This window comes from Mytilus californianus, unplaced genomic scaffold (genome assembly GCF_021869535.1).
Source record: "Mytilus californianus isolate M0D057914Y unplaced genomic scaffold, xbMytCali1.0.p SCAF_11, whole genome shotgun sequence".
NCBI classification, from domain to species: domain Eukaryota; kingdom Metazoa; phylum Mollusca; class Bivalvia; order Mytilida; family Mytilidae; genus Mytilus; species Mytilus californianus.
In genome coordinates this window covers 33,089,993-33,107,830 of record NW_026262593.1, presented here as the reverse complement: position 1 = coordinate 33,107,830, position 17,838 = coordinate 33,089,993, and the positions used below count along the sequence as shown (strand labels likewise).

Sequence of the window (17,838 nt, the reverse complement as noted above, 5' to 3'; positions counted from 1 at the left end):
CTTTAAATTATTTAGTGAGAGGACATTATCTATATAGCGGAAAGTGAAGTTAAAGGATAATTCTTACTTCTTTTCTTTCTTCCTAAGAAGGTCCTGTATGAAGTCAGCCTCATATGAAATAGTTTTTTAACATGTTTATGAATTTTATTTAACACAATTTCGGTGTTGAAGTCCGGTCAATATATACTAGAGCGGTTAATCAGGAGACGATATTATTATTTTATTGAAAGCGACTTCAGTTATATAACGTACATGTACATCCATATACATATGAAAATAATTTTTATTAATTTCGTGCCTTCAATACTCGTCGGTATTAAACTTTTTTCTAATGAATGCAGGCAATCAGAAAAATTATTTGAATTGCATAACGCTTTGTAAATGGGGTATGATCTATTTCATCGTTTTATTAAAACAAATAAAGTCTTCTATCATTATTTTTATTTTAACCCCACACTTACACGGGGTGCATGTTAAATATTCCACATAAAACTCCGTGTGTGACATATTTAATAATAGAATTAATATCAAAAAGGAGAAATATTTGTAAATGCACCCACCTTTATAAGCAACAATTATATATTTTAAAAGAATTTGTAGTAAGTTGGTGTCGGAAATTGAACCTGCGATTGCATAAGTTTTTTTTCAATAAAGCCAAGTCACCTTATATGGTTTGGACCAGGCGAACACGTAGTGGCATTGGTGCCTGTAGCAGGACCTGTCCCGCCTCCAAACATAGTTGTAATGCCTGATGCAATAGCTTCTCGCGCTAGTTGAGGACAAATGAAATGAACGTGGCCATCTAGAGCACCAGCTGTAATAATAAGACCTTCTCCTGCTATTGCTTCTGTTCCTGCTGCAACAACCATTCCCTGAAGAATATAGGATATTGTTTTATACATATTCCATTCGGAACAAAAACAGGGCTATGTTATATGTGAATTTATTTCTAAAACAGTCTAAAATAATCTATGTTGTGCAATAATCATTCTCATTATGATGGGTTATGATTTCAAAATGTTTTCCGTACCATACAATAATAACAATACATATTTGAAGTATCTCATTATCCCAACTTGAAAAGCAATTCCCTTCCCCGTAAGAAAATAACCAAACATTGAGTAATTTGGTTCTGTTATTGTAATGGAATAAAATTATCTATGATGAAAACAAACCTGACAAATTGTAGGTCTCAAATGAGGACAGGCGGGGGCGTGACCTCTGAAATGTTAGTTTCATGGTATTGAAAACCTCAGAAGTTATTAATTGTTATTTTTGTTCCAAGTTACTTACAGGTGTGACACCTTCCATGCAATCTGGATTTCCAGCTTTTCCTATTCCTGCAATTTTACCATCTTTTATACCAATATCTGCTTTGACTACACCAGCAACAGCATCTACCACCAAAGCGTTTGTAATAACTGTGTCAAGTATATCCCAATTCACGTTCATTCTGTTCGAGGCTTGTCCCATACCTTCACGTATTACCTGAGGATATATAGGAGGCCAAAATATTACAACCCAACACTTATTGCTGTTCAACTTCAACTATTTATTTTGTTAACTTCAGTTTTAAGTGAGACAGCATTAAGCAGCATTATTAAAAAGGTAAATCCGTGTTCAATATATGGTCTCCATATGGCCTTATCTTCTTATATATGTTGACTACTTTATATTATGTATAAAATTTATAAATAAAGAACATTTTTACAAATTTAAGGCAGCTGCCTATTAATGGTTGTTTCCTTTTAATGTATCTATTATATATATATCCTAAAATTCAGAATGGAAACGGGGAATGTGTCAAAGAGACAACAACCCGACCAAAGAGCAGAAAACACCCCAAGGCCACCAATGGGTCTTCAACACAGCGAGAAAACATAATAGCCTAGTATTCTTATAAAAAATCACTAACTGTACGATTTTTTTCGCGTAACAGTGTTTTAATAACCTAGTAATTCAGCATGTGATTGTTGAAGAAAAATAAGAAACTTACCTTTCCACCACCAAATTTGATCTCATCTCCATACACAGTAAAATCTTTTTCCACTTCTATGACGAGACTAGTGTCTCCTAATCGCAACTGTTAATGAGAAAATATTGAAGTTCTGACTTGATTTTTTAATTTTTATTCCTTGTTTGAAATATTAATTTTTGCATCAACAAATAATATAAAAGTATCTATTGGTAATAAAATCGCATAATTCTTTTGAGTAAGGTATTACAACAATAATGAAATTCGTGTGTAAATTCGAGAATACTTGGAATGTAGGAAATAAATATCAACATGTAGCATGCATAATCATTCTAACTAAATATATTGTTTCTTTACGTTTCCATTTTGGTTATTCTTTTTAAGTCCCTTTTGGGTCAAATAGCTTGTTAAGTATTAACAAATCCCTAGCTAACATTTTGTTTTTTAGAATTAAGCGTTCCTGATGAAGGTAAATCTAGGAAAGTTTTTTGAAAGCACCAAATTTATAAAGTGCCATTTAAAAAAACCGAAGCCTCGAGTTACAGACTCGAATTTATATGCTGGACCTTTTAGCAACCACGTAGTCAATTACAACATTTCATTTATACAATTATCATGCAAAGCATGAAAGCAGTCTTCATGAAAATATTATAAGATGTTTATTTACCTTGTCTCGTACAGTGGGTCCAAACATCAACGCATATTGTGGTCTTGGAATTATACATTTCTTTAAAGCAGATTTTATTTCCTCCTGTCAAAAAAATAAAATTTTACGCTGCTTATTCAATATATTTATGAAACTCATGTTATGACAGGAATGATTACAATAATGAGGCGAGATACATACCAAGGTGGTAGGGAAAAAACTTATCTAAGAAACTATGCTTATCACCGTAACATATCACAGAAAGAGAAAGCTGAAGGACATTAAGGACATGTACGTAAACAACGTAGTAACAGCGAACAAGATCAATGTAAAATACAAATCCAACGACACACCATTAGGTTCAAAAAAGAGGCGAAAGATACTAAAGTCGAAAATCAAATTTAGTCAACAGTTGTTTACCGATGTCCAAATCACTTACAAATTTACAAACCAAGGCAACAAACGAAAATTATAAACTGAGAGAAAAGCATGAACTCCAAATAAAATAAACCAGTTGCGTCGATAGGGTTAGTGTCTCCTACTATGCATGCATCATTCGACATGCAAATCCACGCGTGGTCAAATATGACAATCTTGAATAGATCACAATCGATAAAAATTACTTTCACGGTATCAAAATTACAGATCAGACGACTTTTCTTGTTTATACGTATCTAAGTCCATTCAAAACATATCGCTGTTGCGTTTAGACACAGGCATATTGTATCTGTCAACCAAATCGGGAAGGTGACCGTAATACTTGCTTAGTGTAAATTTCAATCCGCGTTCTTCCTCATACTTCTGTTGCAGCAGTTTTTGTGTAAGGAGAACACCACTTGTAACGAAGTCCCTATAAGTGTGAATATGCACGAGCGTATCGTAATAATTGAGATATGTAAACGCCATACCATGTGGTAGAGGGTGTGTTCCTACTGAGAAAAGGAAATTGACAATTGGAAAGTTAGAGTCATTACGTTTGTCCAGGATTCTAGTTTGAAATCATCAGTGTGTCAATATCGAGGACAAGATCAAGATATGAAGCAGAACTTCTTCTTTTGGTATTACCCTTTATATCAAATTCACTGGGATATATGAGATGTAAGCACGCACTAAAATGTGAGTTATTGAGTTACAGGACATCACTGATCAATATATCTGAAAGTGTAAAATAATCATAGACCTAAGCAAGATGTTTTCTTCTTGTTTGTCTTCGAGAAGGGTTTGTTATAAATTCTGCTTCATAGAAGAAGAAAAGCAAGTCGGCCAGTAGTGGTGCACAATTAGTACCCATGGGAATACCGACTGTCAAATGAAATATTTTACTTCCAAACTATGTTGTTGATCGAAAAAGTACGGCGATTTGATGATATCATCTTCGGTGTATTTGTTGTTGTTTTTTTCACAAAGTTAAAACCTTAAGAAAGGAATGTGTACCTTCGATTCCCATGTTTGAGACGATGTACTAGTATTCCATCTTTCAATTGAGCTTTTATAAAGGATTTTGTGAGGTTTTGATATCCAGGATAAAGATGTTTAGATATCCAGGATAAAGATGTTTAGATATCCAGGATAAAGATGTTTATCGTCCTGCTTATGTCAATACCAAAGGAGAGAAACACAGGTGTGTGATTTTCTAAAATTTCCTCTAAAATTTCCTCTTTCGCGAATCCTTTCCGGGTATATGTTAGATTTCCAGTATTACTGTGAATTCCAAGTAGTTTAGTATAGACATACCAAATAATGACTTTTGCATACAAAAACAATACTGTTAGAAGAATTTACTGATGGAACAACAAAATGGTTGTTGTGAAGAGAATAAAGCATCAACAACCGCGGGCTACTTGAAAGCGTTAGAAACTAGTGTGCTCATTGTACGTCTTTGATTTGAGCGCTTCAGAACTCGTTAGTTGAAGAGAAATCTATTAAACCATGGGGAAAAAAACAGATAAAAAAACCAAACAAACAAACAAAAGTCTACAAAACACTACATAGAAAACTAAAGACTGAGAAACAAAACCCCACTAAAAATAGGGATAATCTCATGTGCTCCGACACTCATGGTAAACTATGCAACAATATGACAAATATTTTAGTGTAAAAAACACATGTTTCTGAATTGAAAGTATGCTCGGCAGAGACCAGCGTTTAAAAAGCTATTTGCTAAAAATACTTACAATCAAAACAATTCAAAACTGATCTTATGCTGAATAATTCTTTTAAGGTCATTTTTTTAAAGATAAACAATTGTAGTATTTTTACAATTACATTATTCATTAATACCAGAAATGAAAAAAAAATATTCAAAACGGACCCGTATTGAAACATCAGGACAGCATTACGTTTGATATTGCCCTTAAACATTACCCAAACCTTCAAACGTTGTATTGCCGACCACGGCGGATGTTGATGCATTAAAGAAAAAACAAAAGAAAAAGATACTTACTTGTTTTTTGTTTCCAAATTTCCTACTTTCTACCGTTTCCATCACCTTAACTAAAGCTCTGTCATCAACTGGACCATCACATAGGAAGTTGCCTCCTCTTATAATTCTATTAAAGCAATAGAAAATTGTTATCAAAATGACTTTTTCTTTCGCGTTTTTTATCCTAAACATAAGTGAGAGAAGCATCATGTTGACAAGAATGAGTACAAAAAGAAAATGTGATCACAGTATTGTTAACGTGACATAGGGACGTGCTGTGCAGAGCAACACGACGGGTGCCACATGTGGAGCAGGATATGTTTACCCTTCCAGAGCACCTGAGATCATCCCCGGCTTTTTGTGGGGTTCGTGTTGATCAGTCTTTAGTTTTTTATGTGTTTTGTGTATTGTTGTTTGTTTATTGGTCTTATTCTTTTTTTGCCATGGTGTGGTTAGTAAATTTTCGACTTCAAGAGCTTGAATGTCCCTTTGGTATCTTTTGCCTCTCTTTTCCTTTATTACACAATTTTTCGCGTTCACTCATTTTAATTCTTTATCTAACTGAGTTATTAGAAATTTATGAAATTCCAGGTTTTCATTTTCTACATACTTTTGTCTATTATTTGGTGTTTTATTCCAGGTCTTCATTTTCTACATACTTTTGTCTATTGTTTGGTGTTTTATTCCAAGTCTTCATTTTCTACATACTTTTGTCTATTATTCGGTGTTTTATTTTTTTTATAATGAATTTCTTTTTATTTGCAAATGAACATAATAGTAAGTTATACACATTTTATGCACAATATAATATATAGACAGAAGATATACAACATATTTTAAATTAATAGACACAGCTAAAATAGTTTAATACATTGCAGAATATGATTGAAAGACAGAGGCTGCTTGGACAAAGAATACATATTTTTAATTTATACAACATATGGTGTCTGTTGTTTATCTTTGTTTTTATGACCATAAAGGAGTCCAGGGGTTCCAGCAGTTCTCTGCCCTCCCCAGACTTAATTTTTTTATATATATATATATTTTTATAAAATATATTTTTTTCTATTAATAAGTTTTCTTTTAAATAATTTTTTAGTGCTATTATATTGGTTTGTTCCAATGATAATTTGCTTCTATAAATATGGAATTTTGATAACAGAATTATTAAATTTCTTATATCATTTTTATCGGTTTTCGTTAGAATACCAAATAAAACCAAATCTATGTTTAAAGTTAGTTCTATTTCTATCTTCTCAAATATCCAGGAATTAAGGTCCTCCCATAATTTTGATATATACCGACAAGTCCAGAATATATGTTCTATTGTTTCTACCTCTCCACACCCAAAACTACACTTATTTGTATCATTCACTTTTATTTTAAAGAGAAGTTCATTCGTGCCTAAAATTCGATGTATTATTCTGTATTGAAACCACTGCAATTTAGAATTCTTGGTAATATAAAAGGGCAATTTATAGATATTTTTCCAATTGTAGTTTGTATTGAGAATTAAAGACCATTTTTGTTAACACTTCTGTTAAAGGTTTGACTTTTTACTATTTAAAATATTATACATATCTTTTGAACCTCTCGGGGATTTCAAAAAATATTTTAATAACAGAGGGCAGAATGGGACCATTTTCTCTCACTAAGTCATTGGGACATATATTATATTCTTTAAAATACTTTTTTATTGCAGATATTAAGACTTGATATGTAAGGAAATTAGTTTTGATATTGTATACATTTTTAAAGGTATCAAAAGTCATGAAATTTCCACATTCATCTAACAAGCCATTAATCAGCCAAATCCCTTTTTTAGTCCATTCTTGATATAAAACTGATTGATTACTAATCTTTATTTCATCATTCTTCCATATATTGCATGTGTTAATTTGAGATTTATCTTAAATATTTTGAAGATCATTCCAAGCATCTAATACTTCTTTCCAAAATGGATTTTTCAGCTTTTTATATGGGCCCAGAAATTGCATTTCCAAAAAATTCAAATTTTCTGAAAAGAGGAATAGTTTCACAAGTTTTGAATTGTTTCTATTAGTTCTTCTTATCCAGGTCAATTTTAAACCTTTTATGTAGTTTTCAATATTTATCATTTTTAGACCTCCTGAACAGTGTGGTTTGGATAAAGTTTCTCTTTTAACTTTATCTGGTTTGTTATCCCAGATAAAGGAGAATATTTTGTCAGTAAAATGTTTAAGCTTTGTACTATTTGGACTCGATATGGATAGGAATAAATGGTTTAATTTTGATATTATAAGTGTTTTTATCACTGTTATTTTTCCAATTGGGGAGAGTATTTGGTTTGTCCAAGTTTTTATAGTATTTTCGATTTCTTTCATCCTGGGGTCATAGTTTAAATTTTCAATTTCATTAAGATCCACGGAGAAATTTATCCCAAGAAGTTTAAATCTGCTGGAACCCCATTCTAATAACCCACTAAACACACATAGTTTCTTGGCTAAACTTTTTCTTCCCAATCCAAACAACCTTTGTCTTGTCTAAATTTATATTAAGGCCTGATAAATCTGCATATTTATCTAGAGTACGGAGAGATGCATCCAAAGATTCTGGTGATCCATCAAGTATAAGAGAAGTATCATCTGCATATTGTGAGATGATATACTCTGAGTCATCTATAGTAATTCCTTTAATTTGGTCATTGTTTCGTATAAGTATACCAAGTATCTCTGCACACAGTAAAAATATATAGAGTGACAGGGGATCCCCTTGTCGACAGCCTCTCTGAATCTCAAAACATTCTTAGAGATGGCAATTTTGAGTTACTGCAGATTGAATTTTAGTATAAAATGTAACGATCCAATGTTTAAAAGATGGTCCAAAATTGAAGAGGTCCAATACGCTTTTTAATAAAACTCCCAAGAAAATGAGTCAAACGCCTTTTCAAAATCAATAAGGAGGAGAATACCAGGTATGTCATTTTCTTCTGTATACAATAAAATATCATAAATTAATATAGAAAAGTATTGGTTATAGAATTATTACATCACACAGATGTTTTATAACAATTCAATGGTTGTGATTGGCAGACAAAAATCACGGTTTAGTTTAAAGTGTAATTTTCTCCAAATAAAACATAGTTATAAGAATTGTTTGCTTCTTTTTTGTACTTTAATAGGATTGAAAATGCATTAGCCAGGCGCACATGTTTAGAATGAAGCTTCCGCGCTTATAGATAACAATCGAAAAAGAATCATTCAGTTCTTGAATTAAAAAAAAAGAAATGATGACCGTGAAAGATATCCACAGTTATCAGTTGCCATAAACAGTTGATCTCTAGGGTTTATTGTCTGTGCATGAAAAAATAAACAAGAGAAACCACAAAACAATAATGATGAAATACATAAAAAGTTATCGCGATATCAGTTACCGCTATAGGACCACACAAATCTAACAAAAAAGATACGTTTTGAATACTAGTAAATAAATTAATTGATGTATGTACTTATTTCCGCTTATTTCAACAAGGTCTACTGCTTTTGTTTCTCCGGGTTCAAATCTGATTGCTGTTCCTGCAGGAATATTCTGTAAAACACCAATACAAATGAAATTTTCTTCTCAAAACAGAAAATGATTAATAAGTTGAATTTTAGAAATAAAGGAAACATGTTTGCCATTTGTGAATTTTTAACCAAACAAAATTGATAAACACTTAATTTAATCTACAAATAAAGAATTTTTTATTATTATTATTATTATAGTTTTTATTGAAAAATCACAACGTTTGCGAAACATCTTTTTGTCTAAGATTTTCTACGAAAATATGTCTATAGGTATATGCTATTAATTCCAGCGTTGATTCCAAGTGTCAAAGCTGTTTGCCTTATACATCTTTAGATCTAACACGAGCGACGAACAAATTTAACTGAGCATATTGAACATTCTGATTTAAATTAGATTTAATTAAAAAATAAATTGTTCGGTAAACTCTGAAAGGAACGAGAAATGATTCGTCGACAGGGTAAGCATCTCCTGCTATGAGACAGGATTCATCGACAGGGTAAGCATCTCCGACTATAACACAGGATTCGTCAACAGGGTAAGCATCTCCGGCTATGAGACAGGATGATTCGCCAACAGGGTAAGCATCTCCTGCTATGAGACATGATTCGTAGACAGGTCGAAAGGGTAAGCATCTCCTGCTTTGAGACATGATTCGTCGACAGGGTAAGCATCTCCTGCTGAGACAGGATTCGTCGACAGGGTAAGCATCCCGGCTATGAGACATGATTCGTCGACAGGGTAAGCGTCTCCGGCTATGAGACAGGATTCGTCGACAGGGTAAGCGTCTCCGGCTATGAGACAGGATTTGTCATCTGCCAATTTATTATGTACATTCAGAAATCACGTTAACTGCGTTTTAATTATGACTTTTCTTTCAATAAGCCTTTTCAGAGATATTAAAAAGAAAAGTTCTGAATGCAAAAAAAATGTTTGAATACGTTCGCATATGATAAAAAGTGAATTAGAATAAATTAATCGCCAAATCTGTCTCATACACTTCTTATCATATGCGAACGTATTCAAACATTTTTTTGCATTTAGAACTTTTCTTTTTGATATCTCTGAAAAGGCTTATTGAAAGAAAAGTCCTAATTAAAACGCAGTAAATGTGATTTCTGAATGTGCAAAATAAATTGGCTATTCAATGCGGCTCTAACTGCAATCCATGAACCATAGATTCAGCTTGCACTCATTAATGTATGTGAGGCAAGGTAAAGCAAAGGTATGGCCATTATGTAATCTAAGTGGGCTAAGACCGTTGGTTTTCCCGTTTGAACGGTTTTACACTAGTTATTTTTTGGGGCTCTTAATAGCTTGCTGTTCGATGTGAGCCAAGGCTCCGTGTTGAAGACCGTACTTTGACCTATAATGGTTTACTTTTATAAATTGTGACTTGGATGGAGAGTTGTCTCATTGGCCCTCATACCACATCTTCTTATATCTATAAATAAAAAAGAGTCGATAGAACGAACCATGATGTGATCAACAATTATGGATTTACAGATAGTAAGCATGAACCTCAAGATATGTATTAATTTATTGATGACCTCAATTTAGACAAGACAATGTAACTTCATCAGCAAATTCCGGATTGTGCCGATCCCCCAAAATCCTAGAGGAGAATCTCCAAAGTCATGAACAGTTCAAAATATATACTTTACGATAGTTTCAGTTGTAAGATTCTTTCTACAAACACCTACTGATCATTCGTAAGTGATGCTTAGTAGGTTATACAAGCGTAATGTCATCAACGTCATTAGTATCTTTTCTCAATAGCAATTTTCAAGAATGAATAAAAGGATAAGAGGGGTACGTCGATGAGACCGTAATAGTTTGTTTAAACTCACCAGTCTCATACCATATGATGCTTTTCTGTCAAACTGTAGATATTTGTTTGTCTCGATAAAATGATAATGACTCCCAACCTGAAAAATATATCTTAAAATGTTTATTACTATACTGTTTTGTGAGTTTTATTTATGATGCTACAAGAACTTAAATAAAATACCTGAGAATAATTTTAATATTTATTTTGTAGAAATCTATTCAATCTAAATTGTCAAATTTCGGAGACGTTAAAACTGAAATATGAGTTTAATCTATTTTTTTGTAAAAGAGACATTGAAATTTAAATCAATGTTTTATATATTTAGAAATATAATGTATATGAGAGACATGCTTTTTTATTATTATTAAAGTTACATATTACATCTTCAATGACAATTTGTCTGACATTTATACTATTAAAACGAATAAATAATTTGCGATGTACGATTGTTTTCCTGTTTATCATTCTAATCATATACATTATTCTGAAAACAAATTCTTTATGACCATTTTTATATTAAATTATACAAAATTCGTAAAAGATATACAATAAAAATCTAGTGTTACATGTATTAAGTTTAATCTCAGGTGTTAAGTAAAATAGGCAACTAATATGCTTATATTAACTTTGAAATAGGTAGACATCTTCCATAAAGAGTATGTTCAAAATTGCCATCTTTGATAAAAAAAAAATGTGGGTAAGGATGGAGCAGATGTTATCAAACACTTAGGTCATTTGATTGTGATCTAATCATTAACCCCGAAAGACTTTTTTTGTAACAACCCTATCTTTAAAATATAGTGAATAGCTATTAAAAAGTTGATGTATTTGAAAATAAAAGAAAATGTTTATCAAATTATACAAATCGTTCTTATTTTCTAGTTTTCAACATTATTTTATGTAAAAAAAATATCAAATTCATTTTTTATATAATTAGAATTTCAAACATTTTTGTAATTACATAAAAACGCATTTCTGACCGGTGCCATATCAGTACTGCGGTCGAAAAGTTAATACTGGTCAATGCCCTAAAGTTTAAATTGACAGAGAGTAAAGCATATAACAAATTTGATTTTAGATAAGAAATTTAACATCTGTGATCACTGTGTGACCCCCTATAACGTGCTATCAGTGTTGCAGATGCAATAAATAGCACAGATAAAAATCTGCTATACACGAGAGCGTACAACAAAATCAATTGTATTTCAATGGTAATTGGATTTACAGACAAAATACTTATGTTGTACACGATAGCAAAAACAATTGTTTAGAATGACAATTGATAGCACAGATCCTATTGTATCTCTTGTAGTGTTAGCCGGTAACTGGGTGTGTTGATTTTAAATACTGGAGATTACTGATAAATAATATGATACCTGAATGGGTCTGTCGCAAAGGCTGTTCACATTTAATGATATTATACCTGAATGGGTCTGTCACAAAGGCTGGTAACACTTAGTGATATTGTCTTACGTCCTTTGTTAAGTTCAATATCACCGCTGATAGGTATTAACTCTCCTGGCTTGACATCCAATTGAGCATCGCATACTCCCTCCTGCAAAAGTGTTTATTTTATAATGAATTCAAACTGTCAAACCTTAAACGGATTCTAGAACTAGTATACATTATTGTAAAGGGGCCAGCTGAAGCCCGCCTTCCAGGTACGGGATTTTCTCGCTACACTGATGTCCTATTGGTGGCTTTGGGCTTTTTTCTACTCTTTAGTCGAGTTGTCGTATCTTTGACATGTTCTCCGTTTCCATTTTCTATTCTACATGTATCATATGAAGTTAATTATGCAAGACTGTAGCGTAATGAGGCAAATGCCTCACTTTCGAAACTACGATCATACTTGAGAAACATATATTTTCTGCGAAATTTGGTATTTTAAATTATTAATATGCGAGATTCAAGCAAAACTTCATTAATATTAATCACAGTGCTTTTTCGTTCGGCATCAACGATTGGTATTTACCCACACCGGTCACCGGTAAACATTGTGTTTCGAATACCGTTCCTGTGGAAAACAAATCATATATAACTTGCTAAAGAAGGATTCATTGAAGAGAAACATTGAAGACGCTTTACATTAACAACTTGCTCTCATTAAAGAGGTGTACAATACGTGAACTGATTAGTTGTTTTAAAAACGTTGACATACATTTGACGAATTCGTTGTGTGAAATAAAGACATTAAAGAATTCTTTTTGTTCGGCAGTTTGAAAATTATTCTTTAAAACCAAAATAACTGAACAGCATCTGCTAAAGGACATGAAGTTGTGCACTTGCTATTGTAACTTTTGATCGGAGTGATTTTTATGGTTACCATACCATAACCAAATGCATGGGCTGTGCCAGTCCTCCAAAAAATGAGAAGGCAGGCGACATACATGCTCCTTGGAAGACTCACATATTTTTTCCAGAAAATTCAATCATTTCTAAATTAATTAATTAGACAATTGCTAATTTATTCTTGCAAACCACATACTGGTTGTAATTAATACACATTTAGTTCAAAGAATTTAGATCACATTGACCAGAAGGTTTTTAAAATTAATAGAAAGTCATTGCCCCAACGCTATAGAATACCAATCAGTCTCTGCGAATTCTTTCATACATGTATCTCTGGCCCTTTTAGAACTCAAATGCATATTCATGCATCAACAGTTTCGATAAAATCTCATTCTTGCATTTTACATTCATCAAGGTTGCCTAAGAAATTCGAATTTCCAGAATTAACTGAGATTATTTAAAAGATTTATCTGATTCAGTATGTTTCATAACTTTATTTTCTTGTAAGATGGATAAAAAATTCGTAAGGGTTCCGCGGAACCCAGTGTCTCGCCTACTTTTGCTGTTAATCGCAGGCTCAACAAAAATGAGGAAAAAAAATAATAACAATATTACTTTCGATACAATCTTTTGATTGTAAGAAGCTTCTGTCCCAATTTGGTAAAAATCCAGGATAGTTTATGAATCTAATAAATGTTTTAAATCTTTAACTGCAGACTGTATGTAATGTTAACTGGAAGAAAAACTAAGTCCATTTATAAGTAAAATACTGATAAACAGGTACAAAATTTTTAAAAATTTCCTTCAAGATTTTTTGATCATAAACAAGCTTCTAACCAAGTTTGGTACAAATCCAGGATAGTTTAAGAAAGTTATTAAAATTTTAAAAACTTTAACCACAGAGTGAATGTAATGTTAACTGGCAGAAAAACTAAGTCCATTTATAAGTTAAATACGGAAAAAATGGAATTTTGTTTTTTACAAATTTACTTCTAGATACTATCTTATGATCATAAACAAGCTTCTGTCCAAGTTTGGTAGAAATCGAGGATATAGTTTAAGAAAGTTATTAAAATTTTAAAAACTTTAACCACAGAGTGAATGTCATGTTAACTGGCAGAAAAACTAAGTCCATTTATAAGTAAAATACGGAAAAACAGGATTTTGTTTTTTACAAAATTTAATTCTGGATACTATCTTATGATCATAAACAAGCTTCTGTCCAAGTTTGGTAGAAATCCAGGATAGTTTAAGAAAGTTATTAAAATTTTAAAAACTTTAACCACAGAGTGAATGTAATGTTTCCTGGCAGAAAAACTAAGTCCATTTATAAGTAAAATACGGAAAAACTGGATTTTTTTGTTTACAAAATTTAATTCTGGATACTATCTTATGATCATAAACAAGCTTCTGTCCAAGTTTGGTAGAAATCCAGGATAGTTTAAGAAAGTTATTAAAATTTCAAAAACTTTAACCACAGAGTGAATATTTGTGGACGCCGCCGACGCCGACGGAATGTAGGATCGCTATGTCTCGCTTTTTCGACAAAAGTCGAAGGCTCGACAAAAACTGGATACAATTGATTAGTCACAAGTGAAATAAATATATTACCCATGTGAGATGTAGGAAGTCTTCAAGAAACAATTACTCTTGCTGACAGAGACTTATATACAACGTTTTTACTGTATTAAAACTTCTTTTTTCTCTGTTGTTGACCAACTCTCTTGTGAGAAATCTTATTATGTTTAAGGCGTCTAAAAACCTTTTAATGAAATGCAATGGCTGGTGATTGACTTTGTAGGCTTGCTATGCTCCAATGTCCATAGAAATTAGTACGAAATATGAAATTGATATGGAAACGAGCATTTGAAATTTTATAGTTCTAGCTACCGTGCAATCGGGAGGTTTTTGAATGAATAGATATTAATTTCCAGACTGACACTTGACAGTTGGTTATAACTACTGGTATTGTTGAAACTAAGAGTTAGAAATAAAAGCATAATTTCTGTTGTTTCATGTTATTTTTTGTTATAAATGCTCCAACCATTTCCTTAGTGTCCTGTCAGGAAAAAGCAAGTTAACAGTTCAATATAACAAAAAATGTTCGTCCCCCTGGGGCCACATCCCCAAGACCCACTTTGCCTCAATTCCTTTAGGGGTGCGCTACGACCGTGAATGTGAAGCTAAAGTAAATAAATATTTCCACTTCGTATGTATATTGATGTCTAAAGAGACATTCAAATGGACTGGGCTATCAAGAATATGACAGGAATTTATGTTTAAATGTGTACGGCATCATCAAGTGACACCAGCGCCCGGCACGTTATCCGCATTATGTTGATGGTGTGCTGAATTGCTTTTAAAATGAGAAAGAAGGGATAAGATGGAAATGTATTTGGATATAAATCAGAGTGTAAATGTTTCCATGTTTCTACAAAATGCGCAGTGAATCCCGAGTAACCACAGTTTTAATGACTTCGATTTAGTTTCAGAATAAAGAATCATTGACTTAAATCAAATTTCAAGCAATCAGCTAGTATATGAATAGGTTTTAGAAATTGTAACTATATGCGTGGGCAGGGTTCTAATCCGCATATCCGTTCTGACACAAATAACCCTATTCTGAAAGTGGGGTATGCATATTTCTATTATCCGCTAAACTATAAAGAATGATGTATTAGGGTGGTTGGTTTTGCCTATAACGTCCATCCCATGGTAAGATTATAGTACCACTTATAAAATGAATACAATTATTATACCTCAGTTGTCATTTTCTATATAAAATAAGTACACAATATTTTGACAATATTTTTAAATTGCAAGCGTTTAACTATTCGACCGGTCAATAGTTTCTAACTATTGCACCTCGGTGAAACTATTTGACCGCGAGCGTCATTATATTTTGCGGAATTTCAAATGCAGCCACGGGATTGGAGGATGTCGAGAATACCGCGGGAATTACGACGTCGCGTTTTATCTATTGTATCTAGGGTTGACGTCAATGCAGTACGTAGACTTATAGCATTCAGAATATATATGAAGTAAACGTTAAACAGTATGGTTGTGTTTCTGCTTTTTATATTACGATAGTTGATTTAGCCCCGAAATGTATTGTCTGTTGTCTCTTTCGGTATAATAAAACACTTACTGACTGGATATTCGTGGAATAGTAAGTTTATTGTCCCCTTGGGTACAACTATTGCCCTCGGCTACGCCTCAGGGCAATAGTTGCACCTCGGGGGACAATTAACTTTCTATTCCACTCATACCCAGTCAGTAAGTATAAACTATCCACCAGAGACCAAATGATGTAGATGTAAGCAACTGTACACCCTTCAACAATAAGCAAAACAAATAACGTATAGTTATCTATAAAAGGCTTTGATATGACAAAATGTTAACAATTAAAACGAAAATACCAACGGCTGATTTATGAACAAAACAATAAACGAAAAAACAAATATGATAAAATTTATTTTGAAATAGTTCGTTTATTTATAAACAAGGTCGACTCTCACTCTCTGTCAAACTGTATAGTTAAGGATGTACGTACAGTGAAAGGTCGAGTTTAAACATCTGATTCAATAATCTTCGTAAAAATTAAATTCATTTCTTCCAATTCCGATAAAATGCACTATAAATTATGTCGGATAACAGTTACAATATTATTTCGTCTGTTAGGGATGTCTCGTTACACTATGAAACGAACTTGTACACTATATACTTTTTGGTTTTTATAATGCTTACCAATGAAATACGACTTAACATATTCATAGAAAATAAGTTTGTAAAAACCAAACGTTTACCTACAAAACAGTTCTTTCGGCTAAAATGTAAAGTGGGTCTCATTGGGGATTAAGCGTTACGCGATATCGACCGATTTTTCTTAAGCGTGACACGTGAAAGTCAAATTATTTTGCGTGAAAACGGGAAATGAAGTCGGGAGGGACACGTGAAATTACAAGCGCTATTATTGCAAAGATAAGCGGAATACGGGATTCTGACAAAACAATATGCGGGATCCGGGATCATAACCCCCCCAATGAGACCCCCTGTAAAGGCAGCTGCACTACAATATTCATTATACTTGCATTTATTCTAATATTTATAATAAAGGGGAAATTGCATGAAATTCAGACTGTTTAATTAGAACATGTATTACATCACTGATTCTACTAGGTTTATCGCCATCAAGATTTTGAATCTGTAATTGAAACGAATACAGAACCTCTATTTGATATCTAACATGGACAGGAGATTCTAATTGTCTATATTCATTTGATTAAACTTTGAACCAAAATTTAGGAGATTCTAATTCCGAAGTCGGTATTGATTAAACTTTGAATCAAAATTCATGAGATTATAATTACGCGGTCTATATTGATTCAATTTTTTAATCATATTTTTGTGCGACTACAATAAAACATGTCATGCTCAGAAACTTTTCAAATCCAAAAGAACTAGGCTTTAATTAGAAACAGCTGTCTGCTGACAAGTATGTCACGGAAAAACAAAATATTAAGAAATATTTAATTCCCTTGCCTGAATTGGATGTCCTTTGGCCTCATTGAATTTTTCTAGCTTGGGAATAGGTAGAAAGCTTCCATAAAGAGCAATTTCAAGATCGCCATCTTTTCGACATATTGGTTTGTGAACTGTCACCTATAAAATAAAAGTACTGCATGAAAACATTTAGATGTTTATATTATATATAAGTAAGCAAATTTAAAACTATGAATTGAAAACCCCAAAAAGGATGTATATCTATATATTGATGTAACATTTATTTTTATTTTTTATTTACATTAGCGTACTAAGATAATTATATGTTATTCTAATGTGACATTTCCTTTTCAATACAATACAATAATAATTTATTAACGTCTCACCATCAATAATATACACATTTCACAATGTAAAAGTAAACTTTTCAAAATTATTAATGCCATTCTAAACAGAATTATGAGAGACGGATTAAGAAGGAACTAGTATATTTACACATTCTCAAAAAGATAATTATAAAAAAAGTTAGATCATAAAACATATCTACATCTATTATCGGTATAATAAAAGTCTTCCGCTACGGTCTAAAACAAGGTTGCAGGTTTTGGCTCATTTTTGTATCACAT

General features: G+C 32.3%; 1 protein-coding gene across 2 annotated transcripts in view; it reads right to left on the bottom strand.

Moving 5' to 3' along the window:
• LOC127719909 (urease subunit alpha-like) overlaps window positions 1-17,838 on the bottom strand; it is a 51,166-nt gene that overhangs the window by 15,670 nt on the left and 17,658 nt on the right. For both annotated transcript variants that reach the window (XM_052226275.1, XM_052226274.1), the window contains exons 5-13: window positions 17,252-17,371; window positions 11,841-11,972; window positions 10,437-10,514; window positions 8,531-8,610; window positions 5,065-5,170; window positions 2,643-2,726; window positions 1,997-2,083; window positions 1,294-1,488; window positions 664-872 (exon numbers count right to left, since the gene is read on the bottom strand). In XM_052226275.1, the coding sequence (XP_052082235.1) occupies window positions 664-872; window positions 1,294-1,488; window positions 1,997-2,083; window positions 2,643-2,726; window positions 5,065-5,170; window positions 8,531-8,610; window positions 10,437-10,514; window positions 11,841-11,972; window positions 17,252-17,371 (1,091 nt within the window). The remainder of the gene's footprint in view (window positions 1-663; window positions 873-1,293; window positions 1,489-1,996; window positions 2,084-2,642; window positions 2,727-5,064; window positions 5,171-8,530; window positions 8,611-10,436; window positions 10,515-11,840; window positions 11,973-17,251; window positions 17,372-17,838) is intronic.